At 49.4% G+C, this 19,345-nt stretch overlaps 1 protein-coding gene across 1 annotated transcript in view; it reads left to right on the top strand.

Moving 5' to 3' along the window:
• Positions 1–19,345, top strand: part of LOC121566823 (transcriptional coactivator YAP1) — a 97,893-nt gene that overhangs the window by 57,721 nt on the left and 20,827 nt on the right. The window contains 1 exon segment of the mRNA XM_041876703.2: positions 8,603–8,781. Coding sequence (XP_041732637.2) covers positions 8,603–8,781 — 179 coding nt within the window.

The raw sequence follows: 19,345 nt of genomic DNA, 5'->3' as shown, positions 1-19,345 counted from the left end.
CTAGCGACTCCTTGTGGTGGGCCGGGCGCCTGCAAGCTGACGTCGGTCATTAGTTTAACAGTGTTTCCTCTGACACATTGGTGCAGCTGGCTTCCGGGTTAAGCGAGCGGGTGTTAAGAAGTGCGGCTTGGAGGACGCATGACTCGACCGTCGCCTCTCCTGAGCCCGTTGGGGAGTTGCAGTGATGAGACAAGATCGTAATTGGATCGCAATTGGATATCACGAAATTGGGGAGAAAAAGGGGGTACAAAAATGTTTAATAAAAGAAGGGGCCTGGCCTGGCTGGTTCAGGAGGGGCCTGGCCTGGCTGGTTCAGGAGGGGGCTGGCCTGGCTGGTTCAGGAGGGGGCTGGCCTGGCTGGTTCAGGAGGGGGCTGGCCTGGCTGGTTCAGGAGGGGGCTGGCCTGGCTGGTTCAGGAGGGGGCTGGCTGGTTCAGGAGGGGGCTTGGGGATACTGGAGCATTTATTTAGACATTTAGCAGATGTTCTTATTTAGAGGGATTTACAGTAGTGATTGAATACATTTTCATACTGGTCCCCCATGGGAATCAAACCCACAACCTTTGTCTTGCAAGGGCCATGCTCTGCCAACTGAGCCACACTGTAGCAGCTGTGCCACAGAGCATTCATGTTGTTTTTCACAGGTTGGCTAGGAGCAGATACACAGTGCTAGGAGTTACGAGAGACAGCGAGACTCAGGAGTCAGGACCTCAAAAACACGTTTGGTTGGTTCTCTTCTCTTTCTTTCTTTTTGTTGTGTTGAAACCGTAATGCGAACTCAGAATCTCTCTGCAGCTCTCTGCTTAGGACCCACAAAGATACTTTCTTGTTTAGTTCCCTTCTCTCATTTTTTGATATGTTGAAATGAGTTAGGTTAACTGTATCTGTCATGTGATGTGTGTATTCTGTCTGTCTGCTATCGCAGCACTTCAGCACAGAAGTTGGCACCTTGTTGGCAGCTGCTTGATGATGTCACGCTTGTGAAGTACTCATCTTTTCCAGTGTTGGTGTGGGGCCAAGCGGTGTGGGGCCAGGCGATGTGGGTCCAGGCGATGTGGGGCCAGGCGGTGTGGGGCCAGGCGGTGTGGGTCCAGGCGGTGTGGGTCCAGGCGGTGTGGGGCCAGGCGGTGTGGGGCCAGGCGGTGTGGGTCCAGGCGGTGTGGGTCCAGGCGGTGTGGGTCCAGGCGGTGTGGGGCCAGGCGATGTGGGGCCAGGCGGTGTGGGGCCAGGCGGTGTGGGGCCAGGCGGTGTGGGGCCAGGCGGTGTGGGGCCAGGCGGTGTGGGTCCAGGCGGTGTGGGTCCAGGCGGTGTGGGGCCAAGCGGTGTGGGGCCAGGCGGTGTGGGGCCAGGCGGTATGGGGCCAGGCGGTGTGGGGCCAGGCGGTGTGGGGCCAGGCGGTGTGGGGCCAGGCGGTGTGGGTCCAGGCGGTGTGGGTCCAGGCGGTGTGGGTCCAGGCGGTGTGGGGCCAGGCGGTGTGGGTCCAGGCGGTGTGGGGCCAGGCGGTGTGGGGCCAGGCGGTGTGGGGCCAGGCGGTGTGGGTCCAGGCGGTGTGGGGCCAGGCGGTGTGGGGCCAGGCGGTGTGGGGCCAGGCGGTGTGGGGCCAGGCGGTGTGGGTCCAGGCGGTGTGGGGCCACTGGCAGTGTGACAGGCACTTGTTCCTAAACACTTTCCATTATAGACCACTCAAGATCATTTTACATTTTTTATTATTTTTTTTAATAATTTGTATATTTTATTTACACATGAATTTGACAAATGTACAGGCTTTCTTTTTTATTCAGAATATGGAATATATTTTCCATCGCAAACCCTCCTAAACATATACCAGCACTAATCTAATATAATAGGCTCCTGTAAGTCGCTCTGGTTAAGAGCGTCTGCTAAATGACTAAAATGTAAATGTAAATGTAATAGCGTTACGGTGAGTACGGTTACATGCACAAAATAATATGATTATTGTGAATAGTCCGATTAATATAATAGTTTGATTTAAACGTTTACATGCTGTGCAAGAAGAACGATTTCCGTAATAATTCGGAACATCTGAAATCAGGCTACCTGATGGGACTTTAAAAAAGATAAATGCAACAAACAAAAAAATCGGCAATCAAAATAAACATTCTACCACATGTTATTTTTGTGAAGCATATTTCATTCTGAGTTCGGACAGTTTGTATGCGAAGACTATTTGTAAGATGCACACGTTCAGTTTTTCCGAACTCGCGCTGCTCGGGCTAACACACGCGGACCAAACACACTCTGATTAAGGGGTTTACATGTCCTAATCATTTGAAAGATTTCTACCGATTTTAAGATAAGCAGAGTGAGGGGTTTACGTGACTAATGCCATAATCTGCCTACTGCCATCATCAGTTTAATATCGAATTATTCGCGTTCATGTAAACGTACTCACAACTGATACCCGCCCACCTTTTTAATATGTCTTAGTTGTCATTGTCTCGCCAACTGACCTTTTTATATTGATCACGTATCCTTTCTATTTCTTCTCTTAGCTTATCTTGACCTGGAAACACATCACCCTGGCAACAGCCTCAATTGACAGCAGCCAAATATTGACACATGCTTCAAAGAAAAAAAAAGCCGTGGTGTTGCCCCAGTCATATCTATATATCTAAAGTACTAGTTTACTGCCCTCTCAGCTGACACACCCTCCCCAGAGAGAGTGTGTGTGTGTCTGTGTGTCTGTGTGTCTGTGTGTGTGTGTGTGTGTGTGTGTGTGTGTGTGTGTCTGTGTCTGTGTCTGTGTCTGTGTCTGTGTCTGTGTCTGTGTCTGTGTCTGTGTCTGTGTGTGTGTGTGTGTGTGTGTGTGTATGCGTATGTGTGTGTGCCCTGCCTTCAGGATATGTGCTTTCTGTTGTATAGTAAGCTCCCTGCCAACCCTGATGCTGTGATGAGACTGCTGTTGTGGCTGGCTTGTTGTGTTGCAGAGAGACTGCTGTTGTCCTGTGGCTGGCTTGTTGTGTTGCAGAGGAGCGTGAACAAGACATGAAACAGACGCCATTAACCTGTCCCGTATCTTATCTATGCTTATCTGCTGGACCTACTATCTACCCCTATTCTTCCCACCCCCACCTCCACCCCCACCTTCACCTCCACCTCCACCCCCTCCAGCCCTTCCCGGCTCTGCCTGACCTAGGTCTCCCTCCCCTCCAGCTTGGGTCTACTAACCACTCCTATCCTTGGGTCTACTAACCACTCCTATCCTTGGGTCTACTAACCACTCCTATCCTACATCCAACCCCCTACCCCCACATCCACCTCAGCCCCTCTAGCCCTAGCCTACCCCTCCCTGGATCTTTTGGGCCTAGTAACCACCCATATTCCACCTCCAACTCCACCCTTCCAGCCAGGCAGGCGCTGCACTGTGGGCCTGAAGTGAACCATGAACACCCCTGGGTCTGCCCTGGGATCTGCTGATGGAGCCCTGATGGTGAAGTGATCAGCCACAGAGGCCCCTACCACCTCCACCCCTACCACCTCCACCCCTACCACCTATCACCCCCACCTCCACCCCTACCACCTCCACCCCTACCACCTCCACCCCCACCTCCCCCTATCACCCCCACCCAAAATGTATCCAAGAGGCAGGGCAGTGAACCACAGGGCTGGACAGGACAGGGGGTGGGGGAGCCAGGCAGAGGGGGGTTAGGACAGGGCAGGGCCAGGCAGGGGACTGTGGGGGAGGCTGGACAGGGCAGGGCCAGGCAGGGGGCTGAGGAGGCTGGACAGGGCAGGTTCCCAGGGGAGCCCTGAGCCGTGTTTCATTCAGCAGTAGAGATGGTGTAAACAGACAGTGATTGAATGGTGATGAGAGTAGGGCCCGTAGGCAGGAGCAGCCCCTTCCCTGTCAGACCTATTGTTTTCTCTTTGGTGCCTCCAGCACATAGAGTCAACAGAGTCCCTGATTGGTTGGGTTACAGTAACACCCCACAGCATTTGAGGAGGGGAAGCGGGTCTTAAAAGGAATCACTGTTTGATTGATGCGTTGTGGAAGACTTGGGATTTGTGTTCCTTCCCTCTAACCTCACCATACACAACCGGCTTCACTGGCCCAACACTAGCTACCTTCTACACCCCCACTAGCTACCTTCTACACCCCCACTAGCTACCTTCTACACCCCCATTAGCTACCTTCTATACCCCCACTAGCTACCTTCTACACCCACACTAGCTACCTTCTACACCCCCACTAGCTACCTTCTACACCCCCACTAGCTACCTTCTACACCCTCACTAGCTACCTTCTACACCCCTACTTGCTACCTTCTATACCCACACTAGCTACCTTCTATACCCCCACTAGCTACCTTCTACACCCCTACTAGCTACCTTCTACAACCCTATTAGCTACCTTCTACACCCCCACTAGCTACCTTCTACACCCCTACTAGCTACCTTCTACACCCCTATTAGCTACCTTCTACAACCCTATTAGCTACCTTCTACCCCCCAACTAGCTACCTTCTACACCCCCACTAGCTACCTTCTACACCCCCACTAGCTACCTTCTACATCCCCACTAGCTACCTTCTACACCCACACTAGCTACCTTCTACACCCATACTAGCTACCTTCTACACCCCTACTTGCTACCTTCTATACCCACACTAGCTACCTTCTACACCCCCACTAGCTACCTTCTACACCCCTACTAGCTACCTTCTACACCCCCACTAGCTACCTTCTATACCCACACTAGCTACCTTCTACACCCCCACTAGCTACCTTCTACACCCCTACTAGCTACCTTCTACACCCCCACTAGCTACCTTCTACAACCCTATTAGCTACCTTCTACAACCCTATTAGCTACCTTCTATACCCCCACTAGCTACCTTCTACACCCCCACTAGCTACCTTCTACACCCCCACTAGCTACCTTCTACACCCCCACTAGCTACCTTCTACACCCCTACTTGCTACCTTCTATACCCACACTAGCTACCTTCTACACCCCCACTAGCTACCTTCTACACCCCTACTAGCTACCTTCTATACCCCCACTAGCTACCTTCTACACCCCCACTAGCTACCTTCTACACCCCTACTAGCTACCTTCTACACCCCCACTAGCTACCTTCTACACCCCTACTAGCTACCTTCTACACCCCTACTTGCTACCTTCTATACCCACACTAGCTACTTTCTATACCCCCACTAGCTACCTTCTACACCCCTACTAGCTACCTTCTACAACCCTATTAGCTACCTTCTACACCCCCACTAGCTACCTTCTACACCCTCACTAGCTACCTTCTATACCCCTACTAGCTACCTTCTACACCCCTACTAGCTACCTTCTACACCCCTATTAGCTACCTTCTACAACCCTATTAGCTAACTTCTACACCCCCACTAGCTACCTTCTACACCCCCACTAGCTACCTTCTACACCCCCACTATCTACCTTCTACACCCCCACTAGCTACCTTCTACACCCCCACTAGCTACCTTCTACACCCCCACTAGCTACCTTCTACACCCCCACTATCTACCTTCTACACCCCCACTAGCTACCTTCTACACCCACACTAGCTACCTTCTACACCCATACTTGCTACCTTCTATACCCACACTAGCTACCTTCTACACCCCCACTAGCTACCTTCTACACCCCTACTAGCTACCTTCTACACCCCCACTAGCTACCTTCTACACCCCTACTAGCTACCTTCTATACCCCCACTAGCTACCTTCTACACCCCCACTAGCTACCTTCTACAACCCTATTAGCTACCTTCTACAACCCTATTAGCTACCTTCTATACCCCCACTAGCTACCTTCTACACCCCCACTAGCTACCTTCTACACCCCTACTAGCTACCTTCTACACCCCCACTAGCTACCTTCTACACCCCCACTAGCTACCTTCTACACCCCTACTAGCTACCTTCTACACCCCCACTAGCTACCTTCTACACCCCTACTAGCTACCTTCTATACCCCCACTAGCTACCTTCTACACCCCCACTAGCTACCTTCTACAACCCTATTAGCTACCTTCTACAACCCTATTAGCTACCTTCTATACCCCCACTAGCTACCTTCTATACCCCCACTAGCTACCTTCTACACCCCTACTTGCTACCTTCTACACCCCTACTAGCTACCTTCTATACCCCTACTAGCTACCTTCTACACCCCCACTAGCTACCTTCTACACCCCCACTAGCTACCTTCTATACCCCTACTAGCTACCTTCTACACCCCTACTAGCTACCTTCTATACCCCTACTAGCTACCTTCTATACCCCTACTAGCTACCTTCTACACCCCCACTAGCTACCTTCTACACCCCTACTAGCTACCTTCTATACCCCTACTAGCTACCTTCTACACCCCTACTAGCTACCTTCTACACCCCCACTAGCTACCTTCTACACCCCTACTAACTACCTTCTACACCCCCACTAGTTACCTTCTACACCCCCACTAGCTACCTTCTACACCCCCACTAGCTACCTTCTATACCCCCACTAGCTACCTTCTATACCCCCACTAGCTACCTTCTACACCCCTACTAGCTACCTTCTACACCCCCACTAGCTACCTTCTACACCCCTACTAGCTACCTTCTATACCCCTACTAGCTACCTTCTACACCCCCACTAGTTACCTTCTACACCCCTACTATCTACCTTCTATACCCCTACTTGCTACCTTCTATACCCACACTAGCTACCTTCTACACCCCCACTAGCTACCTTCTACACCCCTACTAGCTACCTTCTACACCCCCACTAGCTACCTTCTACACCCCTACTAGCTACCTTCTATACCCCCACTAGCTACCTTCTACACCCCCACTAGCTACCTTCTACAACCCTATTAGCTACCTTCTACAACCCTATTAGCTACCTTCTATACCCCCACTAGCTACCTTCTACACCCCCACTAGCTACCTTCTACACCCCCTACTAGCTACCTTCTACACCCCCACTAGCTACCTTCTACACCCCCACTAGCTACCTTCTACACCCCTACTAGCTACCTTCTACACCCCCACTAGCTACCTTCTACACCCCTACTAGCTACCTTCTATACCCCCACTAGCTACCTTCTACACCCCCACTAGCTACCTTCTACACCCCCACTAGCTACCTTCTACACCCCTACTAGCTACCTTCTACACCCCCACTAGTTACCTTCTACACCCCCACTAGCTACCTTCTACACCCCTACTAGCTACCTTCTACACCCCCACTAGCTACCTTCTACACCCCTACTAGCTACCTTCTACACCCCTACTAGCTACCTTCTATACCCCTACTAGCTACCTTCTATACCCCTACTAGCTACCTTCTACACCCCCACTAGCTACCTTCTACACCCCTACTAGCTACCTTCTATACCCCTACTAGCTACCTTCTACACCCCTACTAGCTACCTTCTACACCCCTACTTGCTACCTTCTATACCCCTACTAGCTACCTTCTACACCCACACTAGCTACCTTCTACACCCCCACTAGCTACCTTCTATACCCCTACTAGCTACCTTCTACACCCACACTAGCTACCTTCTACACCCCCACTAGCTACCTTCTACACCCCCACTAGCTACCTTCTACACCCCTACTAGCTACCTTCTACACCCCCACTAGTTACCTTCTACACCCCCACTAGCTACCTTCTACACCCCCACTAGCTACCTTCTATACCCCTACTAGCTACCTTCTACACCCACACTAGCTACCTTCTACACCCCCACTAGCTACCTTCTATACCCCTACTAGCTACCTTCTACACCCACACTAGCTACCTTCTACACCCCCACTAGCTACCTTCTACACCCCTACTAGCTACCTTCTACACCCCCACTAGTTACCTTCTACACCCCCACTAGCTACCTTCTACACCCCCACTAGCTACCTTCTATACCCCCACTAGCTACCTTCTATACCCCCACTAGCTACCTTCTACACCCCTACTAGCTACCTTCTACACCCCTACTAGCTACCTTCTACACCCCCACTAGTTACCTTCTACACCCCCACTAGCTACCTTCTACACCCCTACTAGCTACCTTCTACACCCCCACTAGCTACCTTCTACACCCCTACTAGCTACCTTCTACACCCCCTACTAGCTACCTTCTACACCCCCACTAGTTACCTTCTACACCCCCACTAGCTACCTTCTACACCCCTACTAGCTACCTTCTACACCCACACTAGCTACCTTCTATACCCCCACTAGCTACCTTCTACACCCCCACTAGCTACCTTCTACACCCCCACTAGCTACCTTCTATACCCCCACTAGCTACCTTCTATACCCCTACTAGCTACCTTCTACACCCCCACTAGCTACCTTCTACACCCCCACTAGCTACCTTCTATACCCCCACTAGCTACCTTCTATACCCCTACTAGCTACCTTCTACACCCACACTTTACACTGACAGACACCCTGCTGGAGATCATATCTGTTGATTTCTATAAACTGGTCTGGAAACGAGAGTCCCATGCATAAGTACGTGTTACTGAGCTGCACGTTGTAGTGTTATGAGAGTGATTGGACACCAGTTTCACCTGACGATATACTGTGTCATAATGAGCCTCTCTCTCCCCCCTCCGTAGGCCTGAACCAGCAGCGTATCACCCAGAGTGCTCCAGGTAAGCAGGGGGGTCAGCTGCCCTCCAGTCCCCAGAGCGGAGGAGTCATGGTGGGCAGCAACCCGATGAGGCTCCAGCAGCTGCAGATGGAGAAGGAGAGGCTGAGGCTGAAACATCAGGAGCTGCTACGCACCAGGCCACAGGTTAGCAGCCTGTCCTTGTCCCTAACCAGTGGTATAGTATAGTATAGGATAGTATAGTATAGTATAGTATATTATAGTATAGTATAGTATATTATAGTATAGTATAGTATAGTATAGTACAGTACAGTACAGTACAGTACAGTACAGTATAGCATAGTATAGTATAGTACAGTATAGTACACTCTTAAAAATAAAAGGTGCAACTTGGAACCAAATAAGGTTCTTGAGAGTGATGCCATATGGGAACAATCTTAGGCTCTCTGAAGAACCATAAATGGGATGGTTCTTTGAAGAACCATACAAAAATCCCCAAAACCAGAAATGTCTCTGCCTTTCGAGTTAACAGTACCAGCCATGACTGTGTTTGATATTGACAGAGACATGGTTGTTGCATTCATTCATTTTCAGTCCTGTGGCCTTCACCAAGTGAGATTATTATTATTATTTCAAGGCCTTCTTTTTAAGACCTAGATTTACCCTAATACAGTGGCCTGAAACTCACTTTACAGGCCACATCAGGCCTGCAAGTCACATTATGCTGGCTTGCAAAGTGATGTGTAATTCCTATTGGAATTCAGCCAGAGTGGGGATATCCAATATTTTGAATTGTTATTCACCCGCAACCTGCATTCAGAATGACTGCCAAGGTTAGTAAGATTAAGATATGAGACTAAATTAAACATCTCATTAAACATCTCATTAACAGGTTCAATAAGTCCAAGTAACAGATGGGAATAGTTTAGAAACATGTATGTTATTTTATATTTGAGTAGCATAAGATTAATTCATCAATCAATGTACATGCAAAAAACACAGATATTGAAACAAACAATTCAAAAAATCTACCTGCAATAGAGCATGCTGGGAAATATGGTAATGATGGGCATGGTTTTGGTTCAACTCTGGTTATTAACACCAACACTGGGGTTCTTTTACAACACTCATTTAACTCTTTACAGCACGTGTCAAACTCATTCCACGGAGGGCAGAGTGTCGCTCCTCCATTGTACTTGATTGATGAATTAAGGTCACTAATTAGTAAGGAACTCCCCTCACCTGGTTGTCTGTCTTAGTAAGGAACTCTCCTCACCTGGTTGTCTGTCTTAGTAAGGAACTCTCCTCACCTGGTTGTCTGTCTTAGTAAGGAACTCTCCTCACCTGGTTGTCTGTCTTAGTAAGGAACTCCCCTCACCTGGTTGTCTGTCTTAGTAAGGAACTCCCCTCACCTGGTTGTCTGTCTTAGTAAGGAACTCTCCTCACCTGGTTGTCTGTCTTAGTAAGGAACTCTCCTCACCTGGTTGTCTGTCTTAGTAAGGAACTCCCCTCACCTGGTTGTCAAGGTCTTAGTAAGGAGCTCCCCTCACCTGGTTGTCAAGGTCTTAGTAAGGAACTCTCCTCACCTGGTTGTCTGTCTTAGTAAGGAACTCCCCTCACCTGGTTGTCAAGGTCTTAGTAAGGAGCTCCCCTCACCTGGTTGTCAAGGTCTTAGTAAGGAACTCTCCTCACCTGGTTGTCTGTCTTAGTAAGGAACTCTCCTCACCTGGTTGTCTGTCTTAGTAAGGAACTCCCCTCACCTGGTTGTCAAGGTCTTAGTAAGGAGCTCCCCTCACCTGGTTGTCTGTCTTAGTAAGGAACTCTCCTCACCTGGTTGTTTAGGTCTTAATTGAAAGGAAAAACCAAAAACCTGCAGACACTAGGCCCTCCATGGAATGAGTTGGACCCCCCCCGCTTTACAGTGTTAATTTAACTCCTGAATCAACACTAGAAATGTTACACTGAAAACATCTACACTACTTAACACCGGCCAATGTGCTGTGTGCTATGAGAGGGACGCATATGCAGGCTTCCATACATTTCTAGAACCTTTTTTAGAATTCTAAAGAACTGTAGATGCCACGTCCAGAACCCCACACTTACCTCAAAGGTTCTATATCTGGCAAGAGTTCTCCAAGGAACCTGAAGAATAACCATTTAAGAACCTTCAGTGTATTATATAGTATAGGACAGCGGAGGCTGAGACTTACAGAGCCTGCCTGTCTCCTTCATGTCCATGTGTATACAAAACATTAAGAACACCTGCTCTTTCCGTGACACAGACTGACCAGGTCAAAGCTATGACCCCTCATTGATGTCACTTGTTAAATCCACTTCAATCAGTGTAGATGAAGGGGAGGAGGCAGGTTAAAGAAGGATTTTTAAAACTTGGAACAATTGAGACGTGGATTGTGTATGTGTGCCATTCAGAGGGTGAATGGGCAAGACAAACGATTGAAGTGCCTTTGAACGGGGGATGGTAGTAGGTGCCAGGTTTTGTGCAATATTAGGTTTCTACATTATGTATAAATTATTTTTTTCCTATTGAGATGCATTGAAAATTGTACACGGTCTCTTTAAGAGCGTCACGTTTTTGACAATGACATGCAATCTCTCCTTCATTCATTGACATCTATGATAATTGATCTCCAGGGCCCAGTTAAAAAAAATAAAGTTTAATCTGGATCAGAATTATCTGGATTCTGGAATCATATTTTTTTGTAATCCAGGATCAGATCGATCTGGCTGTTTTTGAGCTGTTCTTTTTCTAATACCAACGATATCAAGATCACAGCCTCCACCTGGCAATATTGCCTTACCTCCATAACTTGCTACATTTGCACACACTGTATATATATTTTCTGTTGTATTTTTGACTTTATGTTGTTTTACCCCATATGTAACTCTGTGTTGTTGTTGTTTTTATCGCACTGCTTTGCTTTATCTTGGCCAGGTCGCAGTTGTAAATGAGAACTTGTTCTCTACTGGCTTCTTACCTGGTTAAATAAAGGTGAAATAAAATTAAAAATAAATCTACTGGACAGGTTGTGGGACTACTTCTACACTGGCGTAAGGAAACAGAGAGCAGTAAACTACATGAATAAAGGTTCCTAGATTATATATAATAGAGCCTCCATATCCAGTACACGCATTTATTACACCACCCTTCTCAATATGTAGCTCAGTTGGTAGCGCATGGTGTTTGCAACGCCAGGGTTGTGGCTAATTATGTGACTTCTGAAGGTAATTGGTTGCACCAGATCTTATTTAGGGGCTTCATAGCAAAGGGGGTGACTACATAATATGCACGCACCACTTTTCCGTTATTTATTTTTTAGATTTTTCTTTAACAAGTTATTGTTTTCATTTCACTTTACCAATTTGGACAATTTTGTGTATGTCCATTACATGAAATCCAAATAAAAATCTATTTAAATTACAGGTTGTAATGCAACAGAATAGGAAAAACTCCAAGGGGGTTTGGTGACTGGGGTCTTTGACAATTTTTTGGGCCTTCCTGTGACACGCCTAGTATATAGGTCCTGGATGGCAGGAATCTTGGCCCCAGTGAGGTAGTGCCTTATGGTCGGATGCCGAGCAGTTGCCATACCAGGCGGTGATGCAACCGGTCAGGATGCTCTCGATGGTGCAGCTGTAGAACCGTTTGAGGATCTGGGGACCCATGCCAAATCTTTTCAGTCACCTGAGGGGGAAAAGGTGTTGTCGTTCCCTCTTCACGACTGTCTTGGTGTGTTTGGACCATGATAGTTTGTTGGTGATGTGGACACCAAGGAACTTGAAGCTCTCAGCCTGCTCCACTACAGCCCCGTCGATGAGAATGGGGGCGTGCTCGGCCCTCCTTTTCCTGTAGTCCACAATCATCTCCTTTGTCTTGATCACGTTGAGGTAGAGGTTGTTATCCTGGCACCACACAGCCAGGTCTCTGACCTCCTCCCTATAGGCTGTCTCACCGTTGTCAGTGATCAGGCCTACCACTGTTGTGTCGTCATCAAACTTAATGATGGTGTTGGAGTCGTGCCTGGCCATGCAGTCATGGGTGAACAGGGAGTACAGGAGGGGACTGAGCACGCACCCCTGAGGGGCCCCCGTGTTGAGGATCAGTGTGGCAGATGTGTTGTTACCTACCCTTACCACCTGGGGGCGGCCCGTCAGGAAGTCCAGGATCCAGTTGCGGAGGGAGGTGTTTAGTCCCAGGGTTCTTAGCTTAGTGATGAGCTTTGTGGGCACTATGGTGTTGAACGCTGAGCTGTAGTCAATGAACAACATCTTTTAAACAGTTTGGTAAGAAACACACAGTTTTTGCTATATCAGTGGTGCAAGCATAACACTAATGAATCTGCTCCCGGGAAACAGTGAAGCCTTATCATTACAACAATTATTATTTAAAATATATATACATGTAAAGGATATTGGATGTATTTTTTGTTCCACAGTGCTCCCAAATTAAAATTCCAGGTCGCACAGCAAAATATTTTGTTGCATATTATAGAGACGCTAAGACTGAAACACCAGGAGCTGCACTGCCAGAGACTCCAAGTCAATAGCCTGCCATATAGCCTAACCTGAATACCAACCCCAACTCAGATTCATGTCCATGTGGGACATTCTATGTCGGCACAACAGCACTGAACTCTGCCCCTAACTCCGACTCTCCCCACCATCAGTAGCATAGTATTATAGAGAGATTGAGACTGAAATGCCAGGAGCTGCTCCTGTCCGTCCCTAATTCTAACTCAGATTTATGTCAAGTTCTAAAATACCATATTTATGTCCATGGATGATATTCTAGGTCTGCAAAAATACCTTCATACTCACAATATTGTAGTGGAAATGATCTTCAAACATATTATTATACAATGTCTGTGAGAAATGATTATATTGCGTGAGTAACATTTCGATTGGATTACTTAATCACAACCTGCCTAAATAATCACCACCTCTCACAGACATTATATAGAGACTAATATCAACAATCACACCCTGGCCTTTGTGATGTGTAACCCTAACTGTATCACACAGTATCCCAGTCCGACCACTCGGTATCCCAGTCCGACCACTCGGTATCCCAGTCCGACCACTCGGTATCCCAGTCCGACCACTCGGTATCCCAGTCCCACCACTCAGTATCCCAGTCCCACCACTCAGTATCCCAGTCCCACCACTCAGTATCCCAGTCCCACCACTCAGTATCCCAGTCCCACCACTCAGTATCCCAGTCCCACCACTCAGTATCCCAGTCCCACCACTCAGTATAATAATAATAATATGCCATTTAGCAGACGCTTTTATCCAAAGCGACTTAGTCATGCGTGCATACATTTTTTTTTTTGTGTATGGGTGGTCCCGGGGATCGAACCCACTACCTTGGCGTTACAAGCGCCGTGCTCTACCAGCTGAGCTACAGAGGACCCCTGTATCCCAGTCCCACCACTCAGTATCCCAGTCCCACCACTCAGTATCCCAGTCCCACCACTCAGTATCCCAGTCCCACCACTCAGTATCCCAGTCCCACCACTCAGTATCCCAGTCCCACCACTCAGTATCCCAGTCCCACCCCTCAGTATCCCAGTCCCAGCACTCAGTATCCCAGTCCCACCACTCGGTATCCCAGTCCCACCACTCGGTATCCCAGTCCCACCACTCGGTATCCCAGTCCCACCACTCAGTATCCCAGTCCCACCACTCAGTATCCCAGTCCCACCACTCAGTATCCCAGTCCCACCACTCAGTATCCCAGTCCCACCACTCAGTATCCCAGTCCCACCCCTCAGTATCCCAGTCCCACCACTCGGTATCCCAGTCCCACCACTCAGTATCCCAGTCCCACCACTCAGTATCCCAGTCCCACCACTCGGTATCCCAGTCCCACCACTCGGTATCCCAGTCCCACCACTCAGTATCCCAGTCCGACCACTCAGTATCCCAGTCCCACCACTCAGTATCCCAGTCCGACCACTCAGTATCCCAGTCCCACCACTCAGTATCCCAGTCCCACCACTCAGTATCCCAGTCCCACCACTCAGTATCCCAGTCCCACCACTCAGTATCCCAGTCCCACCACTCAGTATCCCAGTCCCACCACTCGGTATCCCAGTCCCACCACTCAGTATCCCAGTCCCACCACTCAGTATCCCAGTCCCACCCCTCAGTATCCCAGTCCCACCACTCAGTATCCCAGTCCCACCACTCAGTATCCCAGTCCCACCCCTCAGTATCCCAGTCCCACCACTCAGTATCCCAGTCCCACCACTCAGTATCCCAGACCCACCACTCGGTATCCCAGTCCCACCACTCAGTATCCCAGTCCCACCCCTCGGTATCCCAGTCCCACCACTCGGTATCCCAGTCCCACCACTCAGTATCCCAGTCCCACCACTCAGTATCCCAGTCCCACCACTCAGTATCCCAGACCCACCACTCAGTATCCCAGTCCCACCACTCAGTATAATAATAATAATATGCCATTTAGCAGACGCTTTTATCCAAAGCGACTTAGTCATGCGTGCATACATTTTTTTTTTTGTGTATGGGTGGTCCCGGGGATCGAACCCACTACCTTGGCATTACAAGCGCCGTGCTCTACCAGCTGAGCTACAGAGGACCCCTGTATCCCAGTCCCACCACTCAGTATCCCAGTCCCACCACTCAGTATCCCAGTCCCAGCACTCAGTATCCCAGTCCCACCACTCAGTATCCCAGTCCCACCACTCAGTATCCCAGTCCCACCACTCAGTATCCCAGTCCCAGCACTCAGTATCCCAGTCCGACCACTCAGTATCCCAGTCCCACCCCTCAGTATCCCAGTCCCACCACTCAGTATCCCAGTCCCACCACTCAGTATCCCAGTCCCGACCACTCAGTATCCCAGTCCCACCACTCAGTATCCCAGTCCCAGCACTCAGTATCCCAGTCCGACCACTCAGTATCCCAGTCCCACCCCTCAGTATCCCAGTCCCACCACTCAGTATCCCAGTCCCACCACTCAGTATCCCAGTCCCACCACTCAGTATCCCAGTCCCACCACTCAGTATCCCAGTCCCACCACTCAGTATCCCAGTCCGACCACTCAGTATCCCAGTCCCACCACTCAGTATCCCAGTCCCACCACTCAGTATAATAATAATAATATGCCATTTAGCAGACGCTTTTATCCAAAGCGACTTAGTCATGCGTGCATACATTTTTTTTTTTGTGTATGGGTGGTCCCGGGGATCGAACCCACTACCTTGGCGTTACAAGCGCCGTGCTCTACCAGCTGAGCTACAGAGGACCCCTGTATCCCAGTCCCACCACTCAGTATCCCAGTCCCACCACTCAGTATCCCAGTCCCACCACTCAGTATCCCAGTCACACCACTCAGTATCCCAGTCCCACCACTCAGTATCCCAGTCCCACCCCTCAGTATCCCAGTCCGACCACTCAGTATCCCAGTCCCACCACTCAGTATCCCAGTCCCACCACTCAGTATCCCAGTCCCACCACTCAGTATCCCAGTCACACCACTCAGTATCCCAGTCCGACCACTCAGTATCCCAGTCCCACCACTCAGTATCCCAGTCCCACCACTCAGTATCCCAGTCCGACCACTCAGTATCCCAGTCCCACCACTCAGTATCCCAGTCCCACCACTCAGTATCCCAGTCCCACCACTCAGTATCCCAGTCACACCACTCAGTATCCCAGTCCGACCACTCAGTATCCCAGTCCCACCACTCAGTATCCCAGTCCCACCACTCAGTATCCCAGTCCCACCACTCAGTATCCCAGTCCCACCACTCAGTATCCCAGTCACACCACTCGGTATCCCAGTCCCACCACTCAGTATCCCAGTCCCACCACTCAGTATCCCAGTCCCACCACTCAGTATCCCAGTCCCACCACTCAGTATCCCAGTCCCACCACTCAGTATCCCAGTCCCACCACTCAGTATCCCAGTCCCACCACTCAGTATCCCAGTCCCACCACTCGGTATCCCAGTCCCACCACTCGGTATCCCAGTCCCACCACTCGGTATCCCAGTCCCACCACTCAGTATCCCAGTCCCACCACTCAGTATCCCAGTCCCAGCACTCAGTATCCCAGTCCCAGCACTCAGTATCCCAGTCCCACCACTCAGTATCCCAGTCCCACCACTCAGTATCCCAGTCCCACCACTCGGTATCCCAGTCCCACCACTCGGTATCCCAGTCCCACCACTCGGTATCCCAGTCCCACCACTCGGTATCCCAGTCCCACCACTCGGTATCCCAGTCCCACCACTCAGTATCCCAGTCCCACCACTCGGTATCCCAGTCCCACCACTCAGTATCCCAGTCCCACCACTCAGTAGACGTAGCTAATGTAATAATAGTAGACGGCACTACTGGAAATACACACTTGCACTTACATTTAGGTCTACTTGTAATGAAGTCCGTCCGTCTATCCTTCTGGGTAAAGACATCAGTGACTGAACTGTAAAACTCCTCCCTGTTGGCCCTCAGTTTTAAAAGTCTCTCGGTCTCGATGGAGATGATGGCAAGGGATGAGAGTCGTCCTTGATCGGTATCCGTTTCAGCGCAAAAAAAATTCAGGACATTTGAAACTGGATTAGCAGCATGACCAGGTGGACTGGGGACAGCAAGGAGTCATCAAGCCAGGTAGTCCTGAGGCATGGTCCTAGGGCTCAGGTCCTCCGGGATGAGAAGGAGAGAGGGAGAGAGAGATAATTAAATTCACACAGGACACCGGATAAGACAGGAGAATTACACCAGATATAACAGACTGACCCTAGCCCCCCCGGCACATAGACTATTGCAGCATAGATACTGGAGGCTGAGATGGGGGGGGGCTTGGAGACACTGTGGCCCCGTCCGACGATACCCCCGGACAGGGCCAACCAGGCAGGATATAGCCCCACCCACTTTGCCAAAGCACAGCCCCCACACCACCAGAGGGATATCAACAGACCACCAACCTACTACCCTGAGACAAGGCTGAGTATAGCCCACAAAGATCTCCTCCACCAAAAAAACGGACAGGAAGATCACATCAGTGACTCAACCCACTCAAGTGATGCACCCCTCCTAGGGACGGCATGGGAGAGCACTAGTAAGCCAGTGACTCAGCCCCCGTAATAGGGTCAGAGGCAGAGAATCCCAATGGAGAGACAGGAACCGGCCAGGCAGAGACAGCAAGGGCGGTTCGTCGCTCCAGTGCCTTGCCGTTCACCTTCACACCCCTGGGCCAACTGCATTCAATCATAGGACCTACTGAAGAGATGAGTCTTCAGTAAAGACTTAAAGGTCGAGACCGAGTCTGCATCTCTCACATGGATAGGCAGACCATTCAATAAAAATGGAGCTCTATAGGAGAAAGCCCTGCCTCCAGCTGTTTGCTTAGAAATTCTAGGGACAATAAGGAGGCCTGCGTCTTGTGACCGTAGCGTTCGTGTAGGTCTGTACGGCAGGACCAAAACGGAGAGATAGGTAGGAGCAAGCCCATGTAATGCTTTGTAGGTTCGATATAGGCCGATAGTTTTTTACATTTTCTGGGTCAAGGTTTGGCTTTTTCAAGAGAGGCTTAATTACTGCCTATTCTAGTGAGTTTGAGACACATCTGGTGGATAGGGAGACATTTATTATGTTCAACATAGGAGGGCCAAGCACAGAAAGGAGCTATTTCAGTAGTTTAGTTGGAATAGGGTCCAGTGTGCAGCTTGAAGGTTTAGAGGCCATGACTATTTCCATGAATGTGTCAAGAGATACAGGATTAAAAAACTTGAGTGTCTCCATTGATCCTTGGTCCTGGCAGTTCTGTGCAAACTCTTGGAGAAATACGCAGATTCAAAGAGGAGTCCGTAATTTGCTTTCTAATGATCATGATATTTTCATTGAAGAAGTTCATGATTTCATCACTGCTGAAGTGAAAGCCATCCTCTCTTGGGGAATGCTGGTTTTTAGTTAGCTTTGCGACAGCATCAAATATACAATTTGGATTGTTCTTATTCTCCTCAATTAGGTTGGAAAAATAGGATGATCGAGCAGCAGTGAGGGCTCTTCGATATTGCACGGTACTTTCTTTCCAAGCTAGTCGGAAGACTTCCAGTTTGGTGAGGCACCATTTCCGTTCCAATTTTCTGGAAGCTTCCTTTAGGGCTCGGGTATTTTCTGTATACCAGGGAGCAAATTTCTTGTGACAAATGTTTTTTGTTTTTAAGGGTGCGACTGCATCTAGGGTATTACGGGTAAGGTTAGATCCTCAGTTAGGTGGTTAACTGATTTTTGAACTCCGACGTCCTTGGGTAGGTGGAGGGACTCTGGAAGGGCCTCTAGGAATCTTTGGGTTGTCCGAGAATTTATACCACGACTTTTGATAATCCTTGGTTGGGATCTGAGCAGATTATTTGTTGCGATTGCAAACGTAATCATGTCAATCATGTCAATGCCTTGCATTGCGTTTGAAGGAGGGGAAAGGCAGGCACATGACGAGGCTGCCTTTCCCCTGGCCTCCTTGCGCATTTTGTACCAGATCACCAGATTTGGGAAGTATTAGTTCAGAAATCAATTTTATCATGCAGAAAAAACATGTAGATGACAACATTATTGATAAAATATATATTTTTCATTTTTCATTCATTCATTTTCACAGGGTAGTGCCTGCCCTGCTTACCCTTCCCACCATGCCCACCATGCCCACCCTGCCCACCATGCCCACCATGCCCACCCTGTAACAACACAGTAACAACATAGTG

Source organism: Coregonus clupeaformis, chromosome 5, assembly GCF_020615455.1.
Source record: "Coregonus clupeaformis isolate EN_2021a chromosome 5, ASM2061545v1, whole genome shotgun sequence".
In the NCBI taxonomy this organism is placed as follows: domain Eukaryota; kingdom Metazoa; phylum Chordata; class Actinopteri; order Salmoniformes; family Salmonidae; genus Coregonus; species Coregonus clupeaformis.
The sequence above is the reverse complement of the archived record's forward strand: the minus strand, read 5'-3'. Positions and strand labels throughout refer to the sequence as shown.